Source organism: Lepidochelys kempii, chromosome 6 (assembly GCF_965140285.1).
Source record: "Lepidochelys kempii isolate rLepKem1 chromosome 6, rLepKem1.hap1, whole genome shotgun sequence".
NCBI lineage: Eukaryota > Metazoa > Chordata > Testudines > Cheloniidae > Lepidochelys > Lepidochelys kempii.
In genome coordinates, this window is record NC_136385.1 from 48,595,096 (window position 1) to 48,614,913 (window position 19,818).

The following is a 19,818-nucleotide window of genomic DNA, read 5'->3' on the forward strand; positions in this document are numbered from 1 at the left end:
TATGTTCAGTTCTGAGAATAACGGACTGAATGTGCCACACAGTCTTGTAACTGAAACCTTTTTTTCTTATTACATATATTAAAATACTATTTAATAAATGTAAGGCACCTGTTCATTTGGATCAATGCATGTAATGTGCTGGATGAAAATCATATTAAAAAATTCTGCAGCAAAAGTATAATTTTCATTCAATACATCTTGAAAAACGACTCCTATCATTGTCACAATCTCATAATCCTTATAAAAGGATTTGCATGGTACAGCACGATTTACAATGTAATGGATTACTATTTCATAATCCTGGGGCAGGAGGAAGAAACCACAAATGTTTAAGAAAATTTTACTGCATTGCAAGCTTTTTCCAGATCCTGAAATAGGAATTGGTGATGATGCTAGGGAGGGACAGAAGTGCACAATATCTGATCACATCACACCAGTTAGCTGATCTTTGTTTCATCTTGGTTTCCAATCCTGTGGATATCCTTGTTCTCTAACAGCTCCACCTTCTTGTCACTCGGGATTACTGCATTGTTCACCATAGCTCTTGCTAATGTGGACACGGGCACAGAAAGTGCAGTAATAGACATCGCATGAGAGAGGCAACCCAGAATTTTTCTAGCACACCATTCTAATGGACGTGACTCTTCTCTGTCACATAAAATCAATCTTTAAAAAAAAAAGAGAGAGAGAGAGAGAGAGAGAGAGAGAGAGAGAGAGAGAAAAAGACCGATTAAAAGGAGATGATAAATAGACAGCAAACACAGTTTCCACTCACACTTAATCACTTACGCAGGTTTAAATATAGTGCAGTGATCGAAGTTAAGTTCTTCAATTTTAACTTCTGCTTCACCCTAAAAAAACAAAATCCAGGACATGAAACAAGGACCCCAAAGTTACTGCTCATCATTCTAGCATGCTTAAAGTATTGTCAATACTATCTTGATAAAGATTCTTCAACTTTGACAGCAAAAAACTTCTAGGACTTTTGTGTTATACTCCATAGGTTACTACTACTGATCTGCTTTTTTGTCTCCTGACAATTACAAAAAACCCAACGAAACAAACTGTATACACAAAATTGCACATGCAGTTAGTCTATAGCAAAATATATCACTGTTACCCACTCCTCCTTTCCCCCTACCCAACTATTTTCACCCTCCACTACTACCCGTACTTCTGCGCTGCTGCTGGCAGCGGTACTGCCTTCAGAGCTGGGCAGCTGTCGATGAGTGGCTGCTGACTGAGGGCCCAGCTCTGAAGCCTGCAACATGGAAGTAAGGGTGGCAATACCATACCATACCTTCCATACTTCTGCACTGCTGCTGGTGGTGGCTCAGCTTTCAGAACGGGGCTTCCGGCCTGCAGCCGCCGCTCTCAGCTGCCCAGCTCTGAAGGCAGCGCCGCCACCAGCAGCAGCGGAGAGGTAAGGGTAGCAGTACCGCAACCCCCCTACATTAACCTTGCAACCCCCCATGACTCCTTTTTGGGTCAAGACCCCTACAATTACAACACCGTGAAATTTCAGATTTAAATAGCTGAAATCGTAAAATTTATTATTTTTTAAATCCTATGACTGTGAAATTGACCAAAATGGCCCTACCCATAAGGCATGTTTTCCAATCCTTTATCATTCTTAGGGCTATCCTCTGAATGCTCTTTAGTTTATTAATATCCTTCTTGAATTCTTGATACCAGAACTGGACACAGCATTCCAGTAGCAGTCACACCAGTACCAATACAGAGGTAATATAACCTGTCTACTCCAGATCAATATTCCTATGTTTAGACAGCCAAAGATTGCCTTAGCACTTTTGACCACAGCATCACACTGGGAGTGCACATTCAACTGATTATCCATCAAGATCCCAAAGTCTTTTCAGAGTCATTGCTTCCCTGGATAGAGTCCCCCAGCCTCGAAGTGTGGCCTGCAGTCATTGTTCCTATATGTATGACTTCATAATTGTCCATATTGAAATATGCATTGTTTGCTTGCACCCAGTTTACCAACCAATTCAGGTAGTTCTAAATCAGTGACCACTCCCCCAATCTTTGTGTTACCTGTCCTCTTTGTCAGTAATGATTTTATTTTTATTTTCTTCCAGGTCATTGATGAAAATGTTAAATAGCATAGGGCCAAGATCCAATCCCTCGGGGACCCCACTACAATTACATTTTAAGACCATTTTGATTTTGTATTGTTCTTGTTCTTAATCAAAATATTCTGTGGCACTATGTCAAATGCTGTACAGAACAGGAGTATAATATGTTTACACTATTACCTTTATCAACCAAATTTTTAATCCTATAACAAACATATCAAGTTTGTTTGATGACTATTTTCATAAAGCTATGTTGATTGGCATTAATTATATTACTCTCCTTTAATTCTTCATCAGTCAAGTCCTGTATCGGCCATTCCCTTAATCTGCCTGGAATTGATGGCAGGCTGCAAGCCTATAGTTGCCCAAATCATCCTGCTTACCTTCTTGTGATGGGGAGATGCTCTCTCCCCATCCTCTGATGCCCCAGAACTGCTCAGACCCACTTTCACTTTGTGTGCAGGCTGTATTTTATTCTAAACCCAAACACTAACTCAGTACAGTACAACATCGCCATTTTAACCTTTACCTCTTTCAACACTTCTTTGCTAGGGCCCTAGGAGGAAAATAGATTGGTCAGTCACTCTCTGTCTCACTCTATGTTAGAAGTTCCTTCATTCCAGTCTCAGATAGCCCTATCCTCCCTCATAACACTTCCTTCCTGTCTTTTTATCAGGTTGTTCATCTAAGAGCTAATTAGTTCCTTACCTCCTCAGCCTCACCTGATTAGCTAATTATCCAATCAGCTGTTATTGGCAGAACTAACCTGAGGCTACAGTGATCAGAGTGCTGACCCACCTTGTCAGATCTCAGCAATCTGTCACATCTGTTTAAATATTAGCGTAACATTAGTTTTCTTCTAGTCCTCTGGAATTTCTCTAGTATTGCAAGACCTACTGAAAATTAACATTAATATTAAAGAAAGCTCCTCAGCCAGCTTTTTAAAGTTTTTGGATGCAAGTTATCTGGACGTACTGATTTTAAAATACCTGTAGCTAACTTCAGTAGCTGCAGTGTAACTTCTCCTGAGTTATTGTTAGAATGGAAAGTAGTGGATCATCATCATATAATATGAATAAATCATCTGGCTTTTTCTCAAACACAGAATAAAAGTATTTATTCAATACTTGTGCCTTTTTTGCATTATTAACAACAATTCTACCATTTCCAGCTAGAAATAGACAAATACCAGTGGTAGGATTTCCTTTGTTCCTAGTATACTTTTTAGCAGAGTCCTTCTTCTCCTTAATTCTGCTGGCCAGAGATTTCTCCTTGCATCCTTTTGTTTCCCTTATCAATTTTCTGTAATTCCTAATTTGTATTCACTATCAACTTCCCCTTTTTTTCTATTTGTTTTTATATAAGTATATATAGACTTGGCAGAATTTGTTTTTGTTTCTTTTGTAATTTTGATGGGTTTCAAAAATTTCAAGATTTATTTTTAAGCTTTTTAAAACTTTTATTTAAATTTTCAGTGTGCAGAATTGTGGGTTTTAAGCATTTCTTCCCTATTTTTATTTATTTAAATTTTCACAGTTGCAGGAAATTATGGGGGGGGGGGAGTGTTAGATAATAATTAAAGGATATTAGACACAGATTCAAAAAGGTAAAGCTTTATAACCCGTTAAAAGAGAAACTGCAAATATTATGTGTAAAAATTTTAGCCTTAAATCAAACTCTAATAAGTTCTCAAGCAACATTTTTCTTACTTTGCTTTTCTGTAATTTTCTATTATTGATGGAAATACTTTTTCATTGTTGTGTGTGTTGATGTTTATCAACATTTACCAATAAAAATCTAATCTTTCCAAGCGATATATTATAGCTTCTTTCACTTCCCCGGCTGGTTTTTTTGTTTGTTTGTTTTTTAAACCATTGTAGTCTTTTTGGATTTTGGCTTTTTGGGCATCTAGTAAAATATTCTTATACTGTTCCCAATTATCATTCAAATTTTCCTGTTTAAATTCTCTCTTAGCTGATTTGGCTTATAATTGCTTTCAGCTTTGTGAAATTGGCCCTTTTAAAACAGCAAGTATATATATATATTTCTTGTTTGGAATCTGTTCTGTTTGCACAAAATAAATGAAATCAAATTGCAATCACGTAATTAACCTGTGGAGCTCATTGCTACAACATACAACTGAAAAGTAATAATTTAGTAAGATTCAAGAAAGGATTCGACATTTCTATGAAAAATTAGAACATCCACAACTACGTTATACAGGATAAAAGTGTATACAAAATTTAAACGCTCTCATGCTTCAGGGTATAAGCCAACCACTAATAGACCTAAGTTAGTAAGAATTTCTCCACTGGGCAAGTTAGTCCATAACTGTGTATTAAGGGATTTCCTTCATCTTCCTCTGAAGCATCTAGTACTGGCTAGTGCTGGAGATGAGATACTGTATTAGATGGATTACTTGTTAGATCAAGTATGGTAGTTCCTAGTTCCTACATCAATGGCTGTAACTGGGACAAATCCCCAGTGTAGACAGGGCTGTAGATTGTTTTGAGGTCAAAATCACTGAGGCACTCAGGCACACTTGGAAGTGAAGACAGATTTCTGACTTCTTCTGAGAGAGGACATCTGAGAGAACTATATCTACCCTGGAGCAATTGAATGAGGCAACCCCTAAGAAATACTAGGCATTTAGGAAGAACTGGGATGGCCTCAGGTGACTTGCACCATTACACTACCGCACGACTGAGTTTCAACTCAGTTCAAACTGAAGTAGCTGTAAGTGGTAGCATTAAAAAACATATACGGTGGTAACTTACCTGTAGGAATTAGTTCCAAAATGAACCTCTGCAAAGCAAAGTCAGCTCAAACCACTAGTAAACATGCTGGGGAACAATGCAGCATTGGTGAGGGGGATGAATAAGTAACCTAATAGGATTTTCCATTTGTAAGCTGTATGATTCTGTGAAAATATATTTTGATTGAAGGAGCTTCTCTGGAGATATATTGTTATTAAGACACTCAGGAAAACAAGAGGCATGAAGAATCTCTCTCTCTTTCCTCTCTGAAATCCTGGCCCTTTTGAAGTCAGCGGAAGTTCTCCCATTGATGTCAATAAGACCAGTATTTAATCTTCCGTGTTTATCTTAGGCCTTGTCTTCACACACACAAAAAGTTCTTAACTTGAGTTACCTAACTGGAATTAATTAACTCAAGGTAAAATCTGAGTGCTGACAAGGAAGGTTGTAGTTTTTACATGAGTTAACAGGTTGAACTTCAGATAAAACAGATAGGGCCAGATTTTCAAGGGAGCTCAGTACCCACTGTTGGGGCCAGACTTTCTTTTTGAAAACCTGACCATAAATGTCAGAATGGGAGTTAGTAGGCACTGTGCACTTTGGAAAGTATGGACCTTATTTAGGTGCATAAATGGGAGCCGAGATATTTTAAAAATCTGATCCAAATTGTGGGTGCTGAGCACTTGAAAACATGGCCCCACTGGGCCAATTCTGTCCTCTGTTACACAGGTGTAACTCTTCTGGAAGGCAGTGGGAATTTTATTCACATAAGAGGTCAGAACTGAATCCTGAGAAGCCCTAGATAGCAACAATGTAGTTGAATTGTAAAAAAACATAGAAATTAGAAATGAAAAAGAACTTGGGCCAAATGTTCAAAGATATTTAGGCACCTAACCAGGTTCGGCACCTAGGATGGATTACAAAGGTTTTTAGGCACCTAACTGACATTGAAATCAATGGGAGTTAGGTGCATAGTTACCTTTGTGAATCCCATCCCTAGTGGGATTTTCAGAAGCACCTATCCGCAACTTTAGGCATCTAAATACCTTGAAAATCTGGCCCTTTATCTAGTCCATCCATCTGCCAGTGCAGGATTATCTCTGATAGTAAATTTTCTAGTGTTTTTTTTTTTCAATCTAGTTTTAAATTTCTCAAATCACTCGAGCTGTCTAAGAATCTTCTCCAATTTTTCTTTGCTTAGTTTTATTCCTGGTTAACCTCCCCCTCTTTTTGGATAACTGCTTAAACAATTCACTGGGAAATTTTGACTTTACACACTTAAGCCGTACAGAAATTTCTCCAGATTATTATTATAAGATTTAGATCAACTTTGATTTTTAAAATAAAAAAAATACTGTGCTTATCAGCTCCATTGCTAGATACCAAGAGGAAGTGTTTACAACCACCAGCTTTTGCCGACTCTGCTGACATGCAAACATAATCTTGATCAACGCGAACAAATCCATCCTAGGATAAAAAATTATTTGAATTAGATCCAGGTCAGAAGAATCCACAGAAGAGGGAAAGTGTGTGGGGTGGGGGAAAGCAAAACTATAAGTGGGATAAAATCCAGTGATTCTCCGTTTTCTTCCAGATCTTTCATTTTTCAAACAAAGACTGAAGGGAAATTCCATGGTACTTCATTTTAGAAAAGCATTTCATACTTAACTAAGCTAAGGATGGGTAAATGGTTTCTAACCATTAGAAGAATGAGGTTCTGGAACATCCTCCCAACAGGTGTAGGGGCGGGGGGAGGGGGCAACTAGGTAGTTTTAAGATCGCTCTTAATAAATTTATTACCAAGAGGTTGCCCGCAATAGCAGGGGTCTGGATTTGATGACTCAAGAGCTCCCTTCCAGTCCTATTTAAGTCAGTAATTCAAAGGTTGGTTGTCTTATTTCTGCAGTTGAGCAGAATCTTTGAAAAGCACACTTTTGTAGACGCCAGATTCCTTCATTAACGGCCCAATCTTGAAAGATCCTGAGTGCATCCTGAGAAATATGGAGTGCCCTAAATTCCTACTGAAGTAACATCATAGGGTCTACTCCTGCAAGCACAGGTTGGCTGTATCTGTCCCCAATGTAGAATTTAAAAGCACATAGAAAACAAAAAGTAGCCAAATATTTAAGTTATTTAACCCACGGTTAAGTAAATTCCTAAATGTTATCTTTGTTTAATTAGAAGATTTTAAAAGCAGATAAACAAGGCATCTACAAGTCATTCACCAGTTAGGAGAAAAGAGAAACTGCCTCAGAACATTACATAGTAGCATTAGGATATTTCTTAGATTTCTGGGTACGCTTTCAGTGTCTTGTTTTGTAAATGTGACAAAACCTCAGCCCTTCAGACTAAATGGAGATTTTTGCCTTACAAAACTAATAAAAAATAGAAGCTTCCCTCAATAAAACTGCAAATGCTGCTGATAAATATTAATTCTAACTTTTTTTTTGAAAGGGCTTGTTTGGGGTATTTCGAGTAGTAGCCGTCTGCTTTAAATCTCTCATTCTTTGTATCAGCTTCTTAAAAAAAATTAGCCAATCAGGAGTCCCTAGACCGACGCTGTCTCTCTCAGTTAATCCAAGGCCAGTAAAGGGATAATTTGATTAAACTGAGACCCTAATTTATTTAGCTTTAGTTCTGGATCAACCTCTCCTTAATAGAGTGCTGTCGTCTCCAATTGTTTGATGAAAATTAAAGTGACATAAATACCATGGGACTTTTTCAATCTGATTAGTCAGCTAACTTGCATCAATACTACCCCAGCCATCAGACGCTGGCGTCCTTCCTTTCACAAGCCTTACTAACAACTGACAACTTCTCCTTGAAGAACTGGCACCCACTCAGACCCCCACACTTAACCCATCATCTCTCCTCAATGGGTCCTGTTTGACAAGGTGCCCACACCTTTTTCCACTGCTGTTCCCTGGACAAAGCTAAATATTGTTTTATTAGCAATCAATAGCCTGTTGATCCCAAATGATTTCACAAATCCACTGAGTTCTCAAACTGATTATAAACATTCGTTTTTCTAAGCTGCTAAATTCAGATGGGTTTTCTCCTTTTCTCCCTCCACCTCCAACATGTGGCATTTTAATTGAGAGCAAAACCTCAACAGCCAAAAATGCCTGTTGTCTTTAATGTTGCATTTAACTGGTTATCAATTTTCAAAGACTTAACATACACTTTATATATGATCAAATCTTTGGCACAATAAGCTCCATAGATTTAGGATCTCCATGAAGATTTCTACTGGATCCTCTACTTTTTAATCTTCCATTTAAAACCAAACAGTAATAGTAAAGTTCCTACGCCTTTCTTTTGCCTTCCCTGCCCCATACAATAGTGCATTCTTGTTGAGTCGACAGCCAGGCAGAATGAAACAGCCACAGCAAAAAAACAAACTTCTAGTTACAGTATAATAAATGGCAACACAGTTAACTAACTGCTGAATGACATACTCCATGTTCAACAATTGGAAAGCCTGGTACATTCTGATGGCCCATTTGTTTGTATAATGGTCATGAACATTTCTTCTTTGAAGTCAGAAGAGGATGAGCCAGGGTGGCATTACGAACACGCTATCTATTGACTAATTCAGCCTCGCCCACCCATAAAATCTACTTTCTTCACCTTACCACAATGATGTTGATGACTAAGGGCATGTCTTCACTAACAACGTTAAAGTGCTGCTCTCCCCGCGCTATAAAAAAAACCCATCTCCATGAGGGGAACAGCTACCAGTGCTGGCAGCACAGCTCCCGGCATTGTTGCACTGTCTAGACAGGCACTTTACAGCCCTGAAACTTGCAGGGCTCAGAGGGATGTTTTTTTCACACTTCTGAGTGAGAAAGCTGCAGCGCTGTAAAGTGGCAGCGTAGACAAGGCCTAAGGAAAACGCTAATGTTTACTTATCCACCAAAGTAAAGGTTACTTGCCTGAGACAAACAGGCGGGTAGAATTTTGCAAGTCTAGACTATTCTATATATGCCCCTACTTGGTTGTGTAATAAATGTATTTAAGGGAATGTCTACACTTACCTCTGGAGCAATTGATCCAGCAGGGGTTGATTTATTGTGTCTAGTGAAGACGCGATAAATCAACCACCGAGCGCTCTCCCGTCGACTCCACTACTCCACCGGAGAAAGAAGCATAGGCGGAGTCGACGGGGGAGCGTCAGCAGTCCACCTACTGCAGTGAAGATACCGCAGTAAGTAGATCTAAGTACGTCCACTTCAGCTACGTTATTCACGTAGCTGAAGTTGCATAACTTAAATTGATCCTCCCCAGTGTAGATCAGACCCTAGTGTAGAACCTGCTCTCTAAGTCATCAGTTTTGGCAGAGGCTGTGCATATTGTGGACAATTCTGCATCACAAGTTACAAATGAAATATTACAGAGGTAAAGTTTCAAATAGATGATTTTGTCATGCTGAAATTTCAGCTCTGCATCTAGGCTCAGTTAACTTGACAGTATCCACTTGAAGCGTAATGTTTAAAAAGGTCCTCAAAGTAGATTCTTTTAAAGGAATCTTTTCCACATTCTCTATTTCTTTCCGTACAAAAAAAATCTACCTTACCAGACAAATATCACTCACAAGAGTGAAACAAAACATGGGCCCAGGTGGTAAAGCTTTAACTTAGAATCAGAACTAAATCCAAATTTTCCTAAATGTGGGGGTTGGGGGAAGGAGTGTTAGCTGTTCTACTAAAAAAAGAAAAGGAGTACTTGTGGCACCTTAGAGACTAACAATTTTATTAGAGCATAAGCTTTCGTGAGCTACAGACTAACACGGTTCTGTTCTACTGTTTCTGCGCTGATTGAAAGAAGGGAGTGAAACAAAGGGATTCGTACAATACTTCTGCAAAGTGAAAACTAAGCAACGTTGTGTATTTTTGCTTACTGCTCCTCCCTTTGCTTTTGTGGTACCAAAACAACAGAATCCAACATCATGACCTTGAAATGATGCAGAATATTCATCCAGTTTTTCGAAGTCTACCACCTGTTGATTCTAAAACACAAGGATACAAAATAACATGAAAACATTAACAGATAAAGCAGTGTTAAAACTGACACCAAATATGCCAGTCATATGACTTACCACATTTTGATATGCCACTTCTTCAAAAGTCAGTTTTCTACGTCCTATGATGGTGACATTAGAAAACAATTGCTGTTTCAAAATTTCTTTTAACAACTCTTTGCCAGTTGCTCCTGATGCACCAAGGATAAAACAAGATTTATTACGTTTCTTGAAGTTTTCACGAAGGTTTTGTATGTTCTCAAGCTCAGCCATTCTGTATATGAAAAACAAAATCATACAGTTCTTTAAAAGAGTCACAATGGATTTTTTTTAAACATCCTTTTGTCTAGTGGTAAAGAAGCAGACTGATTGTTTTCTGTTATATCAAATTTACTGTGTTTTTGTTTAATAGTAAAAAAGAAAGGTTTAAATGTTTTAAGGACTTTTTCATTGAACCATGTCTTCAGTCTCTCAGGACCGTTCTCAAACTGTGACAATTTGAATAAATGATTTTTTTTAAATGAAGAGTGAAATGTTATGTCTCATTGACATACACTAGGAAACCTGTCATTGTAACAGGGAGCTGGAAAATAACTTCTTTACCTTTAATCCAAAATAAGAAATTATCCTTGAAAGTGACTGAGAATTTGGCATGTTTCATATCTCCCTAGTAAATCCCATCCCGATTGCCTATTATTCAGTATCCACCACAGGGTGGGGGTGTAGGGGTTATTTCTGGAATTCTGCTGGGAAAGGTAATAGGTATGACATACAAGAGCTAATTATCCCTAGTCATAAATAGCACCTCTCTCTCTAATAAATAACTTGAATGCCCTCTGAGTGCAGAGCACCAAAGCCTTGGTGGAGGGGCAGGGGTATGTGCTGCTGATATCCTGGCTGGCAGCACGAGGAGGCTCTTGGAACTATATATAATACTGCAGGGGCTGGTGATCTCTAGTTACAAAGAACAAACAATGCTGATACCTAGTTTTTATATATTGCCTTTTATTGATAGATCTCAAAGAACTTTACAAAGGAGGTAAATATCATTACCCCCCTTTTACGGATTGGAAAGTAAAACAGGGGACTACATGTATCCTGGAATGCAGTGACAATGAAAAGGAATTAGGGGTCGTGGTAGACAACCAGTTGAACATGAATTCCCAGTGCAATGCTGTAGCTAAGAGGGCTAACCCAATCCTTTGATGTAAAAGCAGGGAGGTGGTATGGGCCCTGTATTACAGCATTAGACTGCAGCTTTGTGGGGAGTTGCTGACTCAGTGATCTCTCTCATATTGCAAGTAAGTTGATGATGATTTTGTAGACTTGTGGTCTGTCTGTTCAATGCCTCAGACCTCCAGCCTGGTCATGGTTTCAAGTCTGCCCCTTTTAGCGTACATATAAAAAGTCCAAGAACAGGGAGGTCTTCAGGATCAGATAAGAGATTCAGGGCTTCCCACTTAGTTTGGGGTCTCATGGTCCAGATTCCTGTATCTTCAGGACCTTCCATCAACTAGGTTTCCCGCTGAGGGATAGGCTTTTATAGTTTCCCCTCTTCAGGCAGTGGTAGGGGAGTCCAGGCCCACCCTCTCTACTGAGCTCAGATGCAGAGCCCAGTGGTAGGTAGCTAAGTCCTGCACCCTCAGGTACTATGTGGCTGCCTCCCTGGATCACTTCCTACAAGCCCCCGTTCTTCCCACAGGGTAAAGTAAAGAACTGAACATAAAGATAAAGTCTCTTGACCTTCAGAGTCACAGGCCCCTTCTTTGTAGGCTTGGTCACAGCAATACAGCCAGGCCTCAGGCAGCAAGAACTCCTGCAGGGTTCCTTCCCACGAGTTTAACATGTAGATCAACTCACCTCTACTGTCTGCCTTCCACTGACCCTACTCTGTTTCCCTTTTTAAGTCCCTCCTCAAGCCAATGCAGACTTTGCAGGTGTGGTTGGGCAAAGCCAACAGGGTTCAGAGCAGCTCCTTAACCCCCTCTTGTCAAGTGTGGGGTCTGTATACTCTATTACAAGGAACTACTAGATAGTCTAGTCTGGCCTCTTGTATATCACAGGCCACCAACACCACCCAACAGCTACACATGAAACCCAACAATTGAAACAAGTTCAAAGTATTAGAGCCCACAGGAGACTAGACTGTTATATGGCACAGGCAGAAAATAGGAGGGTTTGAGATGCACCGGTGCTTGAGGCCCCTGCAATAGCAGGGAAATGATTAAGTAAAAAATATCCAGATAATCCTGGCAAGTGACCCACATCCATATGCTGCAGAGGAAGGTGAAATACCCTGCCCCACAAGGTCACTGCCAACTGACCTGGGGAAAGTTCTTTCCTGACCCCACATATGACAATCAGTTAGACCCTGAGACTGTGAGCAATAACCAGCCAGCCAAGCAACTGAGAGACAAAGCCCTGGCCCACCCCACCCAATTTCCCCATCTCCAGCTGTGGAAGGGGATTTAAAAAAAAACTCTCCCAGAATACCTTGGGGGAGATGGGAGAATCTCTTCTTGATTTCTGCCAGTGGCCTGCTGAAACTCTGAACCATGAGCTTTAGGAACACAAGACATGAACCTGAAGTGATCCCCAGGGCTGTTGAGCCCTGCCTCCTACCATCACAAGCAACCCTGTCATACAACTGCACTAATAAATTTGTCCCACTTTCTCCAATTAACCATAGGAACAATTTACCTAGGGATGTGGTAGATTCTCCATCATTTGAAGTACTTAGATCAAGACTGGACGTCTTTCTAAAAGACATGCTATACTCAAACAGAATTTATGGATTTGATGCAGAAATTACTGGGTGAGGTGAGGTTGTTATGCTGAAGGTCTGACTGGATGATCATAATGGTCCCTTCTGGCCTTCTTTAAGGCCATTTCTAAGAATTAATAAATGGCCCTCCCATGGCTGTATATGGCCCAATTTTACAGAGCTGCCACATTCACAAACGTATATTATAGCAAGCCTGTGCTGCATGAGGGCTTGGAGGATACAGGTGAGATTTGGTAACAACTGCTGCCCTATAGGCACCTCAAAGTCCTCCAGATGCTGCAGAAGCAGAGTTGCTGCTATCATTATGGTGCTGGCAGCACCACTCACTGCTGAGCAGCGCATGCATATCTGCATTACCTCATCCCCTCCATCAAACCCACTCTGAGCAATTCCCAGAGTAACCCCCACAAGTCCACCAAATCACCATCAGCTTACTTGCAATATGAGAGAGAGAGAGAGAGAGAGAGATCAACTGAGTTAGCAACTCCCTACAAAGCTGTGTTCTTCGTAGAAGCAGGTAACTCTGAGCACTCTCACTCAGTAGACATTGATCACTCTCACCACACGTTCCACAGATATGCTCCAGCCACACTCACAATGCATCTCTCACTCCCCAAACACTCCTATGTTAATGAGGTTGGGACAATCTTGCTGTAGAACCAGTCACTGTACCTTTAAACCAGTGGTGAATTTGACCACACCCAAGGAACCCTGATCAGCTCAATTAGGATAGCTATTAGATCTGCCACTGGCAAAATTAAAACACATTAGTGGGACACAGGATCTGACCCAACATATTTAGGATAGATGGGCAAATAAATTTGATAGATAAGACAGAAGATATACTTGTAATATTATCTTCCACTATCAATGATAGGTTCTTTAGAATTCAGAAATATAATATTTCTACATTTATTATGCAGTCTTTCCTATTTGTATAGGTATGCATTAATACACATAGATTAAATCAATATCACTTGATTCATTGTCAGCTTGTGGACCCATACAGTTGGGTCCTATAGGGGCCGATTCAGAAGTTTTTGAAGTAAATTAAAAGTAGCAGGCTTTGGATCAGACCTATACCATTGTACTTAGAATCAGAGAGGATCAGATATGCATGTCAGTAAATTAGGAGTTTTCATACCATCCCCCCAGGACTGTTCCAGTATTTGCCACATATCTGAATTGCATATTTCTGCAGCAGAGTTGATTTTCACATGGATGAAGAGAGTCAAAAATTTTAGCTACATTGTCTCTATTTAATTAAGCACACTCTAATACCCTTAATAATTCAATAGCATTCTATCATAATGGTCTAAAACACTACAGTTTATAGCATTATGTTGGTTTTTCGACTATGGAAACAAGATTGGAATCTATTGTCATAATTTTTTTAATAAGGACAGCTACACATTTTAAATCATTTTTACTTTTAATTGTTGTACTCCTCATTGTTCGTAATATTTGTAATACCATCTTAAAAACCAGAAACTAAATATCTTTCTAAACTACTTTGTCCTACTCTGAATTACAAAGTACGTAGCCCCTGTTCCTATAAACATAAACTCAAATGTGGGTTTGCAGGACTGGTCCATTTTTGCCATGGAACACCACATTGTGACTGCTTTTCTTTGTTTCTTCTCTTCCAGTGAAGTAACATTCTGCATCACTGATGAACACTGCTCTGTGACTACAACCAAGCACTATCAAATTGTCATCCACTCCATTTGTGTGGGGTGTGGGGGTTAGGGAGTCTGGTGTAGTTTAGGATAAGTAGGATTTGCAGAAATCAATTTTAACTGACAATCAATTCTTACTCCCACCAGGACTTGTAAGCTTGTGAATTTTAATAGTTTTTTTTTAATATAATACACTGAAATAACTGATCATTATCTGGGTAAGCTTAATACCAAGCCAAGAATTGCAATCACTACTTACTCTGCCACAGAAACTAAAGAAGTAAACAAGTCAAACTTAGCCAGTGAGAGTGTGTTAAAGGTAACAATGATCTTGTGCAAGCCATAAATCTGGTAACCAGAACTGTGTTGAAATTATGGTTGCATCATTCTACCAACTGAAGATAGTTAAGTCCCAGGTAGACTGTGAAGACCTATGAAAGGATCTCTCAAAACTGGGTGACTGGGCAACAAAATGGCAGATGAAAGTCAATGTTGATAAATGTGAAGTAATGCACATTGGAAAACATAACCCCAACTATACATATAAAATGATGGGGTCTGAATTAGATGTTACCACTGAAGAAAGAGATTTTGGAGTCATTGTGGATATTTCTCTAAAAACATCCACTAAATGTGCAGCGGCAGTCAAAAAAAGTAAACAGAATGCTGGGCATCATTAAGAAAGGGATAGATAATAAGACAGAAAATATTGTATTGCCTCTATATAAATCCATGGTACGCACACATCTTGAATACTGTGTCCAGATGTGGTTGCCTCATCTCAAAAAAGATATATTGGAATTGGAAAAGGTTCAGAAAAGGTCAACTAAGATGATTGGGGGTACGGAACAGCTTCCGTATGAGGAGAGATTAATAAGACTGGGACTTTTCATCTTGGAAAAGAGACAAGTAAGAGGGGATTTGATAGAGGTCTATAAAATCATGACTGGTGTGGAGAAAGTGAATAAGGAATTGTTATTTATTCCCTTCTTATAACACAAGAACTAGGGGTCACCAAATTAAATTAATAGGCAGCAGGTTTAAAACAAACAAAAGGAAGTATTTCTTCACACAATGCACAGTTAACCTGTGGAACTCTTTGCCAGAGGATGTTGTGAAGGGTTCAAAAAAAGAACTAGATAAATTCATGGAGGATAGGTTCACCAATGGCTATTAGCCAGGATGTGCAGGGATGGTGTCCCTAGCCTCTGTTTGCCAGAAGTTGGGAATAAGCTACAGCAAAAGGATCACTTGATGATTACCTGTTTTGTTCATTCCCTCTGGGGCACCTGGCATTGGCCACAGTCCAAATATAGGATACTGGGCTAGATCGACCATACTGGGTCAGACCAAAGGTCCTTCTTATGTTCTTATGTACCACCTACATGCAACTTACAAAATAAAACAATACACCTTAAGTTGCATCAGAGCAGATGTACCTTTTATTCGTATTTTACAAAATTACAAATTGTGCAAGACAAGTCTATGAAAAAAGTTTCCTGTATTATTCTTACCTTGTTCCTCCTCCCACTCCCACAGGCTTGTTTATTTAACCACCTGTTACATCTTTAGATTGAAAACTGCTGGGGGCAGGGACTGTCTTTTGCTACATGTCTGTACAACACTGAGCACAATGGGGCCATAACCAGGCTGGGGGCTCTAGGCACTACTCTAATACAATGTTAAATAATAATTATAGCAACATTCTTTTTTTCCTTCCCTGACATGGCTCAGTATCCTTTATATTGATCATCTTTTTTTTGATCCACCAAAATGTTTCTACTTGTATTTGGTCAAGGCTAATTACATATACAAAGCTTGGTAAGAACAAGGAAAGGGCCTGTACACTATGGCCCTCTTTTATTAAGTGCCTGGTGAGTTCATTAAACATCAGGATGAATATAACTATTATAAATTAATTGTTAGTTATCAACTGGATGTTTGGTGCCAAACAAGCTGCAAAGCAATACATGATACCTACCCCCAAGCAGCATACAGTGTAAAGGATGGATTGTAACCTTACAATTCAGGCTAAATAAGGGGTAGTTTGTAGCTGTACTCCCCCTGATAAATCTGATTTGTTTTTTTAATTGCCAGAACATGATATGGGTGGGTTCATATTTCTCCACAACCACTGATGGAAACATTAAAGGTGTACTTCTCATTTATACAGATGCAGCTCTTTGTACGTAAAGCTTTGTTTACATCTGGGATGTTTTGCAAATATCTCCTACTGTTGCTACTTGTTCATCTCCACCCTAGTGTAGATGGCCTGCTGATTGCTACCAACATTTTAAGTGCTATGTTGGGTAGATCATGTTCTCAGAGCAGGGTTAGATGATGCTAGTGGCAGCAAAATTGTACAAGGCCCAAGAGAAGAATTTGGCCCTAAATCTGTAAGCAATTCAAAATGTGTAACAGTTTTTGTTAAGTCATTATCTTTTTTAAGTCAAACAAAAGTACCCAGGTAATTAAAGTGAGACTCCATCCCATCCTGGCAAACAATGACCTGGCCTATGTTATTCATACCATTACCACCTCTTGGCTGCACCACAGCAATGCAATATACCTAGACATGAAGCCATCAACTAATAGGAAACTCCAGCTAGCACTGAATGCTGTAGCATTCCTCAGGAACACAAGCTTCCATGAACAAATCTAATTTCAAGGTCTCAGTCTGTATCTTCAAGACACTCAATAGCTAGGGCCAAGGATATCTGAAATATTGCCTAAATATTTTAAAGTTCCAGGATGAAGACCATGATCTACAACTTAACTCCTCCGGCACAGTGGAACATTTAATCAGGGTAGCCAAATGCAAGTTTTTGGTAGTACCTTTTTCAGTGTCTATAAAACTTTTTTTTGTGAATTCTAAATTTCAAAACCCAAAATTCAAAGATACTGCCTGATGACATCTTGTCATTGTTAAGCATTTTGAAATATGTTGAGCACTTATTATCACCTCCTCTCCTGATTCACAAGCTGGGTGATGATGAAACAACTTTAATTGGATTTCAATTATTTTTTAAATGAAAACTTCCAAAACAAAGAATTAGTATGAACATAATTAGCTAGGAGGTACGTGTGTCTGTACTAGCAGTATACCTTGCTAATATGTCCCCTCCACGTGCCCAAATCAACACACAAGGCATATTCTTTTTGTACTCTCAGAGCATGCTTACTGAACAAATTCTTACACGTTCACTCATAATAATTAATTTCCCAGTATTGGACAGTTATAGAAATTAACAGATTTTAAATCAAACACATGGCCAGCTGTTTTCTTGAGGCCCATGTCCCAGGAATATGGAAAGGCATATGGAGTGACATGTACATTGAAACCACCTTCATGAGGTATGGCCATGGCCCTGGCAGCACCATTAGGATCAACCTGAAACCAAAGACCCTAAAGACATGGGCTCTTAGCCTCCACATATGCAGCTGACAGGTGGTAGACATTGCGAACATAGATGGCACCACTGAGACATAAATACAAGAGATCCACAAAGGAGAAATGAAGTCAAGGATTGTTGAAGATACAAGGGACAGAGAAGCCATGAGTAAGAAGCTAGAGTTGTGCATGGATACCTAAGCACCCAGTGGCAATAATAGATATTTTCAGTGGTCTTGTGGCACCACCGTCAGTCAAAGTAGACAACACACTTACAATTGAAATTAATCAAATGCAAGAATTTGAACATAGCTGGCCCAGAGTTCTATGATACAATATCAAGGATAGCAGAGGCACTGGTAATGACAAAAAGCATGTACAGGTTTGTCCAACAAAGATATCTGACACTAACCTTATCTATTCTGGAGTGATAGGCCTACAAGCAAGTTCATAAGAGGTTGTCCTCAAGAATATATTGTCACATGAGTTGATTTCTGTACCAAAGTCAATGTTCACTGACTCTGGTTACATAAGGACTGCATAGGCTAACTCTAACCTAAAGAAGCAGCTGCAGACTGAAGTGTCAACTGGACATACTTCATGAGAAATCATCTGCACAGCAATTGATGATTTCATAATTCTTTGGGTAGTACAATGTGTGACGTGCACCCCATAAGGCTTTATGGAAATATGCTTATGAATATATATATGATATAACTGGAATATGTTTTATGCTACATATGCCATGTAACATATCTATGTAAAGGTTATGATCTACTGAATATATTCATCCTATTTGTATGCATGTGTCGTTGTATTCGAAGTTATGAATATTGGCTGTATACTTGTTTGATTTTAAATACCCTTAGTAAGGCATTTAGTCAGCTTCTTTAGAAAGGAATTTGCAAGTTAAGTGCCCAATTAAGAAGCACTTAATGGACAATGGATCTTGGAAGGCTCCAATCCACATAGGAAGTCTACATGAGGACGTTCAAGGTAGCATGCAAACCATGGCTGCTACCTGTAAGTTGTGAGTCATGCATGGACATGTGACTTGCCCATGTGACTCCAAAACTCCATCTTGTAGCTGGAATTCTACACAGGGGGAGGGAGGGGTATCCACCCACAAGAGAAAGTCTATTTAAACCCCTGGGAGACCCCTCCATTTTGTCTTCAGCTGGCTAAAGAGATAGCCTCTCCACCCTCAAGGATACTTGAAAGAAACTGGAACAAAGGACAGTAACTACAGGGGGTGTGAGTGACTGCTGGACCCAGACTAGAAGAAGACTAGTCTGTAAAAGGAAGCTTACTGGAATTCCTCTGAGGATGAGGTTTTTATCTGTATTTAGTTTTCTTACTGTATTAGACATAGATTTGCGTGTTCTATTTTATTTTGCTTGGTAATTCACTTTGTTCTGTCTATTACTTGGAACTACTTAAACCCTATTTAATAACATCACTTTTTACTTATTAATTAACCTAGAGTATGTATTAATACGGGGGGGGCAGCTGTGCACATCTCTCTATCAGTGTTAAAGAGGGCGAACAATTTATGCGTTTATCATGTAGAAGCTTTATACAGGGTAAAACAGATTTATTTGGGGTTTGGACGCCATTGGGAGTTGAGCATCTGAGTGTTAAAGATGGGAACACTTCTTAAGCTGCTTTCAATTAAGCCTACAGCTGTTAGGGGATGTGGTTCAGACCTGGGTCTGGGTTTGCAGCAGGCTAGTGAGTCTGGCTCAAAACAGGCAGGGCATTGAAGTCCCAAGCTGGGAGGGCAGGGAAAGCAAGGGCAGAAGTAGTCTTGGCACATCAGTTGGCAACCCCAAGGGGGTTTCTGTGATCCAACTTGTCACACAATGGTCAGCAAGTGGGATCATTAAGAACTTTGTGACCAATTTCAGAGTCTACACTGAACTCAAGCGAGCAGTAGGAGAGGTATTCCTTGTCTTTGACAGGTAGAAAAACTTCATCACAAAGAATCCCAAGATCTAGCAGAGCTACAGAAGCATTCAGAATATATTAATTGAGTACAAGTACACAGCTACCACCACAGAAAGTTGTCTGATGGTTACTGAAAACAAA

General features: G+C 39.4%; 1 protein-coding gene across 1 annotated transcript; it reads right to left on the reverse strand.

Moving 5' to 3' along the window:
- Positions 1–437: 437 nt before the first annotated feature.
- HTATIP2 (HIV-1 Tat interactive protein 2) lies at positions 438–10,148 on the reverse strand. The gene is made up of 5 exons (XM_073350327.1): positions 9,954–10,148; positions 9,756–9,863; positions 6,185–6,322; positions 790–851; positions 438–666 (listed from the first exon to the last, which is right to left on the reverse strand). Exons 1-5 carry the CDS (start codon positions 10,146–10,148, stop codon positions 438–440), a joined length of 732 nt encoding a protein of 243 aa, XP_073206428.1.
- Positions 10,149–19,818: the final 9,670 nt, after the last annotated feature.

Coding starts and splice junctions, on each gene's coding strand:
- HTATIP2 (XM_073350327.1), bottom strand. CDS start 10,148: ATGGCTGAGCTTGAGAACATACAAAACCTTCGTGAAAACTTCAAGAAA. Junction 6,323..9,755: donor CAAAAGCAAAGGGAGGAGCA/GTAAGCAAAAAT, acceptor TTTTTATCCTAG/GATGGATTTGTTCGCGTTGA. Junction 852..6,184: donor TTTTTATTTTAAAAATCAAA/GTTGATCTAAAT, acceptor TTGTTTTTTTAG/GGTGAAGCAGAAGTTAAAAT.